At 43.2% G+C, this 13,987-nt stretch overlaps 1 protein-coding gene across 5 annotated transcripts in view; it reads right to left on the bottom strand.

Moving 5' to 3' along the window:
• The window catches only part of NEK7 (NIMA related kinase 7), a 61,877-nt gene extending 48,169 nt beyond the window's left edge, over positions 1 to 13,708 (bottom strand). For 2 of the 5 annotated variants that reach the window (XR_001877709.1, XM_017832929.1), the window contains exons 1-2: positions 13,644 to 13,708; positions 540 to 624 (exon numbers count right to left, since the gene is read on the bottom strand). Coding sequence is in view for 4 of the 5 variants with exons in the window: in XM_017832929.1 (XP_017688418.1) it covers positions 540 to 596 (57 nt within the window). In the remaining variant the exon portion in view is untranslated. Of the gene's footprint in view, positions 1 to 539; positions 916 to 971; positions 3,324 to 13,407; positions 13,427 to 13,643 lie in introns of those variants that run through there. The other 3 variants (XM_017832932.1, XM_017832931.1, XM_017832930.1) reach the window with 3 other exon arrangements.
• Positions 13,709 to 13,987: the final 279 nt, after the last annotated feature.

Here is a 13,987-nt window from a genome sequence, read left to right as displayed (position 1 = left end):
TTTGCAGATAATAGACTAGGCCAGAGCTTTCAGGCACTTAATTTCAAATAGAAAATGAGCTTCTAATCGCACAAAGTCTAGTTGGAGGCCACTAGCTAGCAGCGTACCTTGGAAGTCCATACTGGGTCCAATCCTGCTTAACATCATCATTCATGATCCAGATGATGGGGCAAAGAGCACTCTCAGCAAGTTCACGGGGCACACAAACATGGGAGGAATGGCTGATGTGCCAGAGGGTCATGATGCCATCCTAGGGGACCTCAGCAGGCTGGAGAAATGGGCTGACAGGACCCTCATGCAGTTCAACACAGGGAAGTGTAAATCTCTGCACCTTGGTAGCAATAATGTCATGCACCAGTACACGCTGGTAGACAATTACAATAATTACAATTAACTTCAGGATCACCAGAACACAATCTATCTGCTTACAGTTTCATTATTCCAACAAGAAATAAAATTATCTCTTCCTCTTTTTGAGAAATGATAGCATCCACTCTTGAATAAGTTTAAAAAAAAAAAACAACACCAGATATATGTACCTGTGGCTGAAATGGTGGAGCAGTAGGCCCCTGCATGCCTTGTGATTGTTCATCCATTCTGTAACGTACAAGTGTTCCTTATGTCCTGAAAAGAAAAATACAGTCATTACACTGTAATTCAGTCTGTATTTATGATTGATGAAAATCAGCAGAACAACAAAGTAATCCATCTTCTCATTTGTATGCTTGAGTTTATGAACATTTAACTATTCCAACCCTGCACTGTTCGGGAAAGGAGATTTTTTTTTTATGTTTAGCTATTCTATAAAATTTAATAAATCACTATACACATCTGAACTTATTACTAAAAAATGTGAATTAAAACTACTTGCACCAGACAAATGGCTCTGTCTAATAAAACCTGTATCATCCCATTATTCTTTAACGTCACCAACTGCTTGTTTAACTTCACAGATACCTGCTGGCCAGTACCTTGGACCTACGGACAGCACAGGAAATAGCAGATCAGCAGAAGACTTAAAACTGCAGCGCACATATGGCTTACGTTGCAAAATCTGTAGATTTTAGGGAGTATGCAAGAGTAGTTGCACCTAAACAGAAAAAAGCTAACCAGGTACACTCATTACATTCTGACAAGCTAGCTAAAAGGCCTTTGAAATACTATATTAGAAGTACAGCCTCTATTCTCAACCACGAACTTCTCATTTCCCATCAGAGAAGATCCCTGCCAAGTTCCCAAGGCTTTGACCAATCATAAGCATTGTAAAATGCACTGAATCATTACTAGGAAGAACAGGAGAGACAAAACCACAAATACTCAGGAGGCTTTTTTTCCTCAACTAAGGGAATCCTTTCTTAGGTTATTCAACACTGCTGAGGGGAGCAGGTGCAATACCAGTGTTACTGGTGCCTACAGGGGCCACCTCTATGCAGATGAAGACAACAAAGTTCCCTGGCAGCTTCAAATGCAAACAAGGAAATAAACTTCCATACAAATAAGAGGCAAGCCCTGAACAACTTTTTCATCACACCAACATGAAGTATCTCTGCCTATTACCTGGTCAAACCTGCCAAGATCTTTGGAGGAATAAGAGTCGTGTCTGACAGGGATACTATTCTTTCTTTTCAATTTATTATTTTTTTTCTTATTTCCTGCCCCAAATCCTGAATGTTCTAGAGATAGTTAGACATAAAACAATTTTTATGATACCTCCTAACATTTAACATTAGGAAATTTCCTATGACAAATTTATTCTGCTAAACCTATGTACTTCTGAATACAAAGCTATTTACATTCCACAAATCTTTGTTTAGAGTGAGTGTAAAAATTTTTCTCAAATCGCATTTCAAGTTCAGCATGAAAGCACAGAATCTATTAGCTGTTAAAACGCATGCAAATCTTCCCAATAATGTCTATAGAGTATTAAAAGGGCTAGAAATAACAGAAAGCAGAAAACCTTAGAAAGGCTTAATTGCAAAATATTTAAGAAACTAACGAACAGTTCGTGCTCAGTTCTTGCAGTATTGTTGTGATAACATTACTAATAGACAAAATAATCACAAAGCAGCTTTGCAAAGTTTCTCCATGAGTACACAGTTTCCACCTTGGGTACTAAGCAGTGGATTGGATACACAAACAAATCATTAGTGATCTGCTCTCCCTGGCCCATTTAAAGCAGTCACCCCCCACCATCCCAGTGCCATTAGCTATTCCTAACACCAAACCACAGCCACCCTCCAGAGCAACTAAGGGTCCCTTTAGGCTTTGCCTTCCCACCCATCATACTCCTGTATGAAGCAGACAGGCAGCAATTTCCTGTTGTAATGTATTAACTGCAACTAGTCCACCGACAAAAAAGATCCAAAAAAAGCAGTTTCAGGCAGGTCAAAATAAAATAAATAATTTTAAAAAAATGAATTATCAAACTACAGTGAGAAGCAGAAAAAAAGAAGCAGGAATTGCCAAGACTTCTAAGACTGTCAGAGGGATCATGCTGAGAAAGGGTGAATCAGCTGGCAGAGACAGCACACACCACTGACCAGGCAATCTTTCAGCCAGCACTAGGACACCAACACTAACACTTCTTCTGGCAAGTTCTAAAGCATCTCCCATACAACCTCCTCTCCAAGGCAAGAAATCATAACACAGCAGCACTGAAAATTAAACTGTTGTCACAAAGCTTCATCTAAATTCTCCAGGTAGATTCACAGGGGTTTATCCAGTTGCAATAAATTCTGGGGAAGGAATAAGGAATCTTCTGCTAGTTTCTTGTTGTAGAGATCTTTCAATCACTGCTAAAAAGGCAATAATTCTTTTCTGAAGTGCTATTTTGAAGAGTCTTTATAAGAATTTAAATCTTTTCAATAGCATCAGTATTTCTACTGAAGGTTTTGTGTGTGTTTTACTAATATGTTTAAGTATTGAAAATCCTGACCATGTAATGCACCAAAAGATAACTCCTATGGGTCAGACACTTGTTTCAAAATGCCCAGGGAAAAGAAGTAAACACAAAACTCTTTATCCCCTATTGCAAATATATACCCAAGATTAATGAAATCTAAGCTGAAATGTTTAGATGATGTATGTTGATTCAGGAATTACACAATATGTTCATCTTATCTGAATGGTCAGGGACACATCCATCCAAGTGTTTGGGACTTGGTCTCTCTCTTTTTTCTCCCTTTTTGAATCTGGGAAAAGAGTAGAAATGGGAGAAATCATATTATCACTGCCAGTGGCTCCACCTTCTGTGGCTTAGTTTTATGATAAAAAACAAGCAGACCAAAGAGGTGACACATTCTACCACACAAAGCATGGAAGATTAACTTGTGGATTTGTTGATACTTTTGCAGAAAGACAAAAGATATTCTATTTTTTTAATTTGCTTTTGTCTTTGAAGACTGCAATGATAGATTCACATTTCAGAGAAATCTGACATTTTCATCATACAAAATCCCAAGGATGCAAAGAGATGGCAAGGATGCAAATTGAATCTTGTACTGTTTGTCATCATAAGCAAGAACTGGATTTTGTTGCCTGAAGACTTCATTGTGAGGTATGCCTTTCACCTTGATATTAACTCCAGGTCAAAATATAATGGTATAATATTGATCAAGTTTAAACTTGAACTGAGGCAGTAATTGTTACTCTTACAAAGATCGTTTTCAAGTTCTAATTTACAGTGAAAAGACACTAAAAATACTGCAAAGAGTCTATGCTTGTTGAAAATTGAAATGCAATCACAAAACACATCTATTTGTGACTTATCTGTCACCTCTTTAAACAAGTAATACAAAGGCCTTCTTTTGCAAATCCATAGGCCTTCTTTTGCAAATCCATCACCACAATATATAATGGTTCATGGAAAACAGACAACAGAGGAGGAGAGGGGCGAGTCAACTACACCAGCACCACCCTCCAAAACCCCCAAGGGGCCAAATATAACTCATGTTTCTAAACGCTCTCAAACCAATCATGTAGAGGGAAAGGACTCCTTGCCTACAGAACACCACTTGCAGAGAAAGGAACGATGAAACACTTTCTGAATCATTTCTCTTGCAAAGACAATGTTCACCGTTTTGAAGATGAAAATCATTTGCATTCAGACAGCGTGCACACAACAGTGATCACAGGACACAACCATATATGCTAAATTTTACACTCAGGTTATGGCTGCTAACACTTTACAGGTATGAGATGACTTCTGGTTAATGACTAATATTTCAACTCTTTGACTTTCTCAGTTGATTGAAACAGTAGGTGACACCTACACATAAAGGATGCAGGAAGAAGTACCTGGGGATACAGACAGCACAACCCATTTTTCATTTGAAATCACAACTGCACAGGAACTCCTCCAATTGGCACTATTTACTCCACAAGACAGCAAAAGGAAGCCAAGTCCTCACTAGTAAGACTATCAAACTGCAAGTGCCTGAACTGGGAGTAACACCCTTTCCTTCCTTCACAAACAGGCCTCGCTGTCCCTATTCAGGTCCTCAGTGGCCACCTGTCAACGCTCTCAGAGATCTGCCCACACATCTGAAGATTATGCAAAGATATAAAGGCAAAGGCGTGCTCCTATACCCCAAGCTCACATCCCACAGTCAGCACTCAGCTTTCCAGGTGGTTTCCAGCAGCCTGCTAGAGCAGAGGTGGGACTACCCATGACTGTTAGTCAGAGCAGAAGACACACTCCTGAACAGGAGCCAGAGCTCATTGCTTTCAGATCACTGAAATGTATTTTAAAATAACATTTTAAAAAGAAAGATACCTAGGAAAAATTTGAAATCCTTGTGACTTAAGTCTAGCAACTAAGTCTTCACAAACCTGATCAAATTACTTCAGGAGAAAAAGCTTAAATGCACTGCCTAATCACGTGAAACATTTTTTTTTTAAGCACTAGTTTCATAGCTTCAAGTCCTTAAAGTATTCACATTGAAATACATTTCTTGGTCTTAAGGTAAAAATGGTATTGCTTTAACAGACAGCAGATTTTACAACAATAAAAAATACAATGTTTTCCCATAGAAAACATCATTAATAGTCTCAGTGATACATGGTTTCCATTAGCTACACGCTATGCACTTGGTTATCAATTTTGCATCTTAAGTGAGAATATATAATAATCAATGTCAAAGCAAAAACAGCTCTACTTTAAGAAAAAAGCAAAAGCAGCAGCTACTTAACAGAATATTCAGAGTGTTACAGTTCTGCTGAGAACCTGAGAATCTCAGTCTTCTTTCTTTCTGCAAAATACAGACGTAACTACTCCACATAATTGCTAACACAGAGAAACATGAAGTTTCACCAGTTCACAATGTGCTGATCAGGCACACAGTCAATTTAGCTGCTGTTCACAAACGAAGGAATGTACTATGTTTACTTCTGGATTACACAATCAATTAAAGGCAGGTATTTTTAGTTTTTACTATAGCCATTATTTGAGTTAGGTTAGAGCCAAGGCTCTCCAGAAACAATTATCCATTTAATACCCTACACATCCTATTTTTGGATTCAAGTTAGATTCTTCAGTATCTAACTTGGATTTAAAATGGCAAGGTTTAGATAACTAAACTTTTCAACTCTCTTTGCTAGCTAAATTCAAAGATAAGGATCATCGTCAGCTGAGGGGAAAAACAAAACCAAAACCATATATTAATACTAGTTTGCATATAAGCATACAGGCTAAAGAAATATTCCCACTTGCTTATATCACATGTTGACTCTCAGCTACCCAAAAGCACAATTTAAATGTAGGTAGAATATTCAGTCACCCTGCTTGAACCTGAAAAAAAGCCCTGTGCTCTGGAAACAAGGGTTTAGATTTCCAAATGCCTTACTGAATATCCCAAACACAATCAGGCAGCCCACCACACCACTGTTAATCCCAGCAGTGTGTGCCAGGGAGCCCGAGCGTGCCAGTCTGATTCCAGCACTGCTCTCTGTCAGCTGGAGAGTCACACTGAAATAACCCTCAGCTCTGAGACCAAAGCCACATATCTCGTGGGAGGAGACAAAATTCAGACCCAGAAATGACAGCCCGGCCCTTCAGCTTGATGTGAGCAGGTTAAAAAACAGCCACAGTATTAGTTTATATACTGGACTGTCTTTAAGTAATTTCTTAACCTCTTTAAGGCAAAAGCTTGGCCACTGGAGGAAACTGGCTTGCTGGTCAAACCCAGCCCTTACACTTTGTAAGGTCACCAACACTGATCAACACTTCAGCACCCACTCAACACTGGGTGTAGCTGCAATTTATAATGTTTATATTTACATGTCTTTTTATATGCAAGCATTAATAACTCAAAATGTATGTAAACTGACATCCACTTGAACTCTGCCAAGACTAACTGGCAAGAGATAAAGCAAACTCAGTACTGGAAGACCATGTTAATCACTATCACAATAAAAAGTCATTTATCCCTATTAGGATACTTATATATACACATACTTTATATCTATGCATAGTAATACATATATACACACGTCAGCACATTCTTACAGATTACACATCTATACCTAACTGTGTGTACACAGAATATTTCATTTTTACCACTGCTGGCTAATAGCAAATATTTGCTTCACACTGTCCAGGGAAAAAAAAAATAGAAGGTATTCTCAAGTGTGGAAAATACATACTCATTTGTCAAATTCTCTGCAGAAGCATCCACAACAGAGGAAAGTTGTATATGCAACTTTTAAAGTGCTGAAAGTGATCGAATATCAATCTGTATACATCTATATTCAAGTAGGATTAGCCTTAATTTTAGAACTTAGCCTTAATTTTAGAAACAGTTCCTAAAAGCCACAAGATGACAAGACATTCCTCTCCTCTGCAGAGACAGCCTTGAATGTGGACAATACAAATCCCCAGTCCTTGTTAATCTACAAGTAGATATCAGCTAACTAAATGGAAATACTGCATTTTCCAGCAAATTTATGTCCAAATTTCCCACTCATGGCTGGTTCAGTCAATAATAATAATAATAATGGCCAGTCTTCGCGAGCGAAGATTTGGGAAGGGTCATTAACCCTTCAAGCCTGCGCAGTGGATTTTTTAGGTGAGACACAGCGTGCGCTGAACTGAGCCCACCCTTTAATCCTGAGGTTCATCTGCCGGGGCCGAGTGAAACTCGGACAGTGGTGAAACTCGGACAGTGGTGAAACTCGGACAGTGGTGAAACTCGGACAGTGGCAGTGAGGGTCTCAGAACGTAGGTTTGTTTAGAGTGACCTTGTGAAACTCGGACAGTGGTGAAACTCGGGACAGTGGCAGTGAGGGTCTCAGAACGTAGGTTTGTTTAGAGTGACCTTCTCTTAGATGGATTGCCTCACAGGGCTAACGAGCTCCATCTGCCCGGGGGGCCAGGAATCGAACCAGGGTCGCAGCGGTGAGAGTCCTGCACCCTAACCACTAGACCACCAGAGGCCCCGGTTCAGTCAAAGCACTCAAAGAACACACCGAGAGTTAAGCTGGGGTAAAAGCTGGTTTTAGCAAGAACAGAAGCAGCCATACACAAATCATACATTTCCAAAAATGTAAAAGAATGCACTAACAGTTCATATGCAATTTTCTCATCCATTTGGCCCAACTTATCAGGTGTATTTCCATTCCAACCCTGAAAACACATACAGCAGTCACTGTCTTCCCCCAACTACTAAGAGTTCACTCAGTGCTGTCTGACTAGAAGATTAAAGTCCAAGCCCTCCCACTTCGCAAGTCTGCTCCCCTTCCTCTTCATTCATTTGCACAATTTAAGACATTATACCTTGTTTACTTCTCCCTCTCTATTTCAATTATGTCACTCCAGTAGATTGCTTATCTTGCAAGGTGCTCCCGAAGGGTTGTACATGCACGGACTTGCCCCTTATTGAACTATTTGTTTATTTCATGTGAACTGAAGAAGAAACACAACTGAAACTGCTTGAGCAGCAGCCTTCTGCATTTTCATTTAACGTCAATTCACCTGAAAGAAATTTGATAACCCATTTCTTCATACTGAATAGCCAGTTATAAGGGACATAGGTGGATCATGATCACATCACAGTGAAAAGTTTTACAGGGAATGAAGTATTGTATCTAACTATGATACTATGAGGAAAGCAAATCCTCAGCCCACATCACACTCTGCTGTGCTCCTGCCTCTGTAAGAATTAAGTTCTAAGATGCCATGAACTGATTACACGATGCTGCTGCTTCCCCTGCCTTCAGCCATGACTCCCAGACCCTCCTTGCAGGGAGGCTCCTGTGGCTACCCAGAGTCCTGGTAAGAGAATTGAAACAAGCTGAAAACTAACCTTCACCAAAAGTCACTTTTTCCCAGTTAATTTCCCCGAATCGTACCATTGTAGAGATAAGGACAGAATCATGATGGCAAAAGACAGAGGGGAGGACATAGTTGGGACTAGAACAGCCCTAACTTGGATCAGTTCAATCTATTGCCAAACTACATCTCTAACATGAAATTATACAAGTCAGTTTAATAGCTCAGTAACACCAAAGGTCTTGCTTTCCCTCCCTTTCTCTGCCACATGATCCTGCGTTCCCATCTTGAACTCTTTGGACCTGGTGCTGAGCTGATTTAATTCTCTAAAGCACCTAGGCTTATGCTCTGCAAGCAGTGAGCAGAACCAGGGCATGCAGGAGTCTGCTGAGCACCAGAGAAAAAAAAACAGGGGAAGTTCAAGGACAGGAGATGTAGGAAGAGAACTGCAGAACATCTCCCTTCTGGCAACAGTACCAACATTAGCTCACCACATTTAACTGTATTTCACCCTTAGCATGGAGCTGAACAAGCACTTCAACTCAAAAAAGCTGTAACTGGAAGGCAAGAGCCAGCACAGAGAGAAGGCAATTGATTGAACAAGCCAAGAGCTTTGTCAACAAAACACTGTATGGAAAACTAGAACTAGGAAGCAAATTAAATGGAAGGAGAATAAACCAGGGTAACAAGTCAAACTGGGGACAAAATGAAAAGAAAAAAAAAACTCAAAGATTTTTCAGAAGAAGGAAGCTAAGACATGATTTGGAAAGCCTTACTACCCCAAAACCTTACAACTCCCACATGCAGAGAGGGAAGAGATCACTCCCTAATGAAGGGATGGTTTTAAATTCATCTGTAAAAACAAATTATTCGCAAAAAGATGCTGAAGAGATTTACTAAAAGTGTAAACAGGTGAGCTTCACATAGTTAACAAATACGCAGGGCAAATTAAAAGACTGGAAGCACTGTCAGATAAACCCATTATGGCTAGGTACAGGGAAAATACATCCTGGTAGGAAGGCTGGGTGGATACCACTGTGCCACAACTGTGTCTGATAACGCCCATGTTGCTACAGGTGATGAAGAACACATTTAACAACAAATTCCATACACTCCTTAAAGAAATGTATAAATATCTGAGAAAGCAGTGCAAGATAACACCTTACTGCAGGTAAGGTGAAAAAAATATACCTGCAGTATATAGTTTGCTAGCCCAAAGATGATAAAAATGAATGAAGCACTATAAAGAAAAGAGACACCAGGCTTTCTGTGACCCTCTGAGCAGCATTACCATTGAATCCCGAAATCATGTATAACAACAGTGAGTAATCCAGGATCCCTGGGTCCAGAAGCAAAGCAGGTAGCAGCCAGCACACTCACTTCAGAGGCAGACCAACACTTAAGCTCACAGCTGTTTCTATGTTTTACACTAAACCGCCACTGCCTAAAATATGCTAGATCAATTTGTGGTTCTGGAGTATCCTCGAGGACTAGCTGTGCATTCAGTATTCTGCTGGCTGCTTGCTACTCCTCCTATGAAGTCCTGCTTGTCTCCATGAACTTCACACACAGCCCACATACCTAACACACACTTCTGAGTTTCAGTCAGGGCAAGGACTGGAAGTTCACTGCTGCAAAGACAACTCCTTTTTTGGATCTGCTCTCAGATGAGAACGAAAAGGGTACAGAAGAAGGGCCTCTACAGGGCAGAATGCTATACATTTTCCCACCACAAGTTAATTCTTATTTTAGAATTAACTTTAAGTTCACTTGTGATATTTTTGCCTTCAGCTTTCTAGGAATCAGTAGTTTTGTCAACACTATACACTGACAACAGAAAATTAAAATGCACTGAAAATGACTGGTTCATCAACACTTCACAGCATCCAACTCAAATCTCCCCAAAGACTTCAGCAAGAATCTAATCTACAAGCTCTACATGTACTTTTATGACATTGCGAAGTAATTAGTCTGGTCCAACACAAACCCAGCTACTAAATAAGACAGCAATAACTTTGTTATAAATCATTTCAAGCAGCTTAAAGCAAAGAGGCTTGAATGCAGACTCTCAAATGCCCCATGATGCAAGCAGTCTATTTACTCTGTCACCTGTAACCCAAAGCAAGAAAATCACTAATATCACAAGATTAACTACACTGCAATCAGGTTTTAACATGATTATTCATAGTATTTTCTTAACAACTCCTCTTTTTAATGTCTTCTTTAAAGCTTTATAACAAATTCCCTTAATTAAGTATGTGTTCTGTTTGCCCAACAGGGGAATAACGGCACTTGAAACATACTGTGTATTTTCTAGCTACAAAAATCACAACTAAAGCATAGTTATGTTCCATGTGCTAGAGACAAATGCACAGGATGTTCTTTACCAGAGAAGCAACTCATTTTAATAGCACTGCTTCTCTGAAGCTTTTTTAACTAACCTGACAGGAAGAATCACTTTAATACTTACTAAAATAGGAAACACATAGCAAGATGATGTACTTCAGTCTAGAGCTCAGTTCCTTCCCATGTGGCCAGGGAGGTCAAATGGTGATAAACACACCAAATCAGTGCTCTAAAGGCTGCCCTTATCACCACTTTGGTATTTTGGTCAGTTATTTTCGTCTCTGTTGCAAAGCAGATGTAACGCAGCTAAAGTGAATAAATTCTCTGGAAATTAGTCAGTTAACTCCTATGACTATCCACAGCATTAACCTGCATAAGATAATCCCCACCCCCTCCTAAATTCTACTCCTTGGGAATCAGGAAGGATTTCTGAATAATCAAAAACTCCCTTGGAGGTAGACAAGAAGTTACTGCAGCTTGACTTTTCCCAGGGGACTTTCCAAGGTAACGTGAACTCAACCACTCAGCACAGATGTTTGGAACAATGTCAAATTTCAGAAGGCAACACAGCATCGATGGCAATACAACTGAACGCAGAGCTGGTATAAGTGCAGAGAACTGGACTGAGAGTTCACTAAACATGGGTGGGTTTTGCACATATGAACAAACTGCCTCTCCAAATCGTCTCTGCGGACAAATACACAGGACTGGCTCTATTTTGCGCAACTGAGCTCAACTCTTACACAAAAAAAGAGAAAGGCATGGATGGATAGGCTATCTATCTAACAATTCAGAAGATACCACAGATCACAGTAAAATTAGTAACTAACTTCCTGCACTCCGTTTTTCATTTGAGTTTCTCATTTGCTCACGGGCCTTCAGATTAACTCCAAAATGTTAAAATTTTTTCTTCTTTTGAAACAAACTCCTAATTCTTGTAGACCCTGGAAGACACTGTGATAAGTCAACCAAAAAAAGTTTAGTTGGATAGAATTCCTTGATTTGCTTTTAAATTATTTTTTTTAATGCAATGACTAAGTGGTGTGTTGAATACAAGATATCTAGGACAAAGGCAGTATTTCCACCCTTACAGTGAAAAACCTCTAAGTGTGCTTTGAGAAGTCATTTATCCAAACATCAAATATTTATAAATACAGCATCTTCATGTTTTGAAACTAAAGAACAAATGCTCTTAAATATTATTCTTCCAGTATCAAAAAAAGAAAAACAAACAAACAAACTTGCAGGGCTTCACGTTCTTACTTGAAAGCTGTGGGACATGGCTTGTAAGTTTCCCTCTTTCCATAACACAACAGTTTTCCTTCCTCTGCCTAAGTTTTCCACAGCCCATGGCTCTTTTCTACTGCATTTCCTCTCTCTCAAGATAGTGTGAGTCTGAAGTTTAAAATACAGACATTTCTACAGCACCGCAACACTTGAATTGTCTCCTAAATAGCCTGGAAAGTAAAATACTTTTAAATTTCATTTGTCTTGATTTAGCAAATCTACTCATCCAATATAATCCTCCAGTAATCCAAAGTGTGTATTTTATAGGTTAACATATTATTCACCGTAATTTCTGCATCTCAAGCTTGTAATACAACTTTATATAGGAAATATATCCACTACAGTCAGTGAAACTACTGTGTATGTGTGACCTTTCCCAAGAAGTGATGCAATCTGCAATCTGAGAAAACATTGCTATCACTTCGAAGGTGACAAAAAAGTTACCACTGAGTTGGTGCAAGAAAAGAAAAAAATGAAAACATTTTTTCTAATAATAATCAAATACTTGTGTGATTAATGAACACCCTCCCATCATCTTTTACCAAAACTAAGGTGAATATCCTAAGTTCTACCATTCAAGAAATGACGCTCCTCACAAAACGCAGACCAAAACAAAGCACATTCCGCTGACAGCTTTCTGAACTTCTGAACCCTAAGGCCAGGCAGGTATAGCTCGCACAGACACAGAACAGAATTCAGGGCCAGTACTAAATAACCGAGGTGGGGCGCTGGGTAAGGTCAAGGAGGGGGGGCATCCCCAACAGACGGAGGATGTCTCCCTTCCAGCGTTCCCCTGCTGCCCCCAGCTCCACCAGCCCCGCACGGCCCCGGGGAACCGGTCCGGCCGACACCGGGCGGGCGGGGAGCGGGAGGAGGGACGGCGGGACCACGGCCGGGCACCCCCCGCGCCCTCCCGGGGGCTCCCAGCGGGTCCCACGGGCCAGGGCTCCCCCGCCCCCCGCCGCAGGGCCGCGGCTCCCGCCGACGGCGCTGTTTTCACTTGGTGCCCTGGCGAAAGCCCCAGGCTGGGCTGTCCCCGCGGCTGCCCCGGGGAGGATGTGCCATACAGCCGCCCCAGGCAGGAGGAGGGCACGAAAACCTGGAGGAAACCGGGGGGACACGCGGAGGCACAGCCCGGGAAGCAGCTCCGCTGGCGAGAGGCACCCGAGCAACACAGCGCGGCAGAGGCACCGGGAAGCGGGGCAGGGCAGCCAGAGGCGGTGAGGCCGGGCAGGGTCGTCGGCCGCCCGCTCCGCTCGGCGGAGGCAGCGCGGCAGCCCCGCCGTCCGAAACGCCACGGCAGCGCTCAGGGCACCGCTCCCGCAGCCGGCACACAAGCGTGAACACACACACACACACACGGACACACACATACGCGCGCACACAGCGCCTCGGCGCCCCCCGGCCGCGGGACAGGGGCAGCGGTGCCCCGCTGGCAGCGCAGCCCCCAGTGCAGCCCGGGCCGCCCGCAGCCATCGCCCCCCGTCCCGCCCCGGCCGCGCACAAACTTTCTCTCCGCCAGCCTCGCACCGGCCCCTCCCACGCGCGGGCGGAGCGGCAGCTGCCGCGGCCAATGGCGCTGCGCCCCGGGGCCCCGCCGGCCAATGGGAGGCGGCGGGGGGCGGGCCCGCCAGCGGACCCCGCGGCGGGGGGAGCGGCCCCGGGAGCGCGGGCGCGGCCGCCGGGACCCCCCGGGAACCCCCCCGGACCCGGCACCCCTCGGACCCGCCGCCGCGCCGCTCACCGGGCAGCGCGGCTCCGCCTGCTCCTGCCGCGGGGGCCCGGCACCGGCCGCCGCTCTTCCCCGGCTCCTCCGGCGCGTCGGGCCCGTGGCCGCGCCGGCACTGGCGGCGGGCGTCTAGCGGGGCTCCTGGCGAGCGACGCGGGCACCAGCAGCAGCCGCAACCTGCTCTCCACCCCACGCCGCTCCTGCCGGGCCCGTAAACATCCCGGCATCCCCGAGGATGGGGCGGGGCGGCTAGCGGCCCCGCCTCGCTGCGTTCCCCCGCCCGGCCGGGGGCGCGGGGTCCGCCGGGGTGTGTCCCGGTCCGGGTCTGTCCCGGTCCGGGTCTGTGCCCGCCGGGCTGT

The sequence above is a fragment of the Lepidothrix coronata genome, unplaced genomic scaffold (assembly GCF_001604755.1).
Source record: "Lepidothrix coronata isolate B3197 unplaced genomic scaffold, Lepidothrix_coronata-1.0 Scaffold209, whole genome shotgun sequence".
Taxonomy (NCBI): Eukaryota; Metazoa; Chordata; class Aves; order Passeriformes; family Pipridae; genus Lepidothrix; species Lepidothrix coronata.
This window is presented reverse-complemented; position numbering and strand designations above follow the sequence as displayed.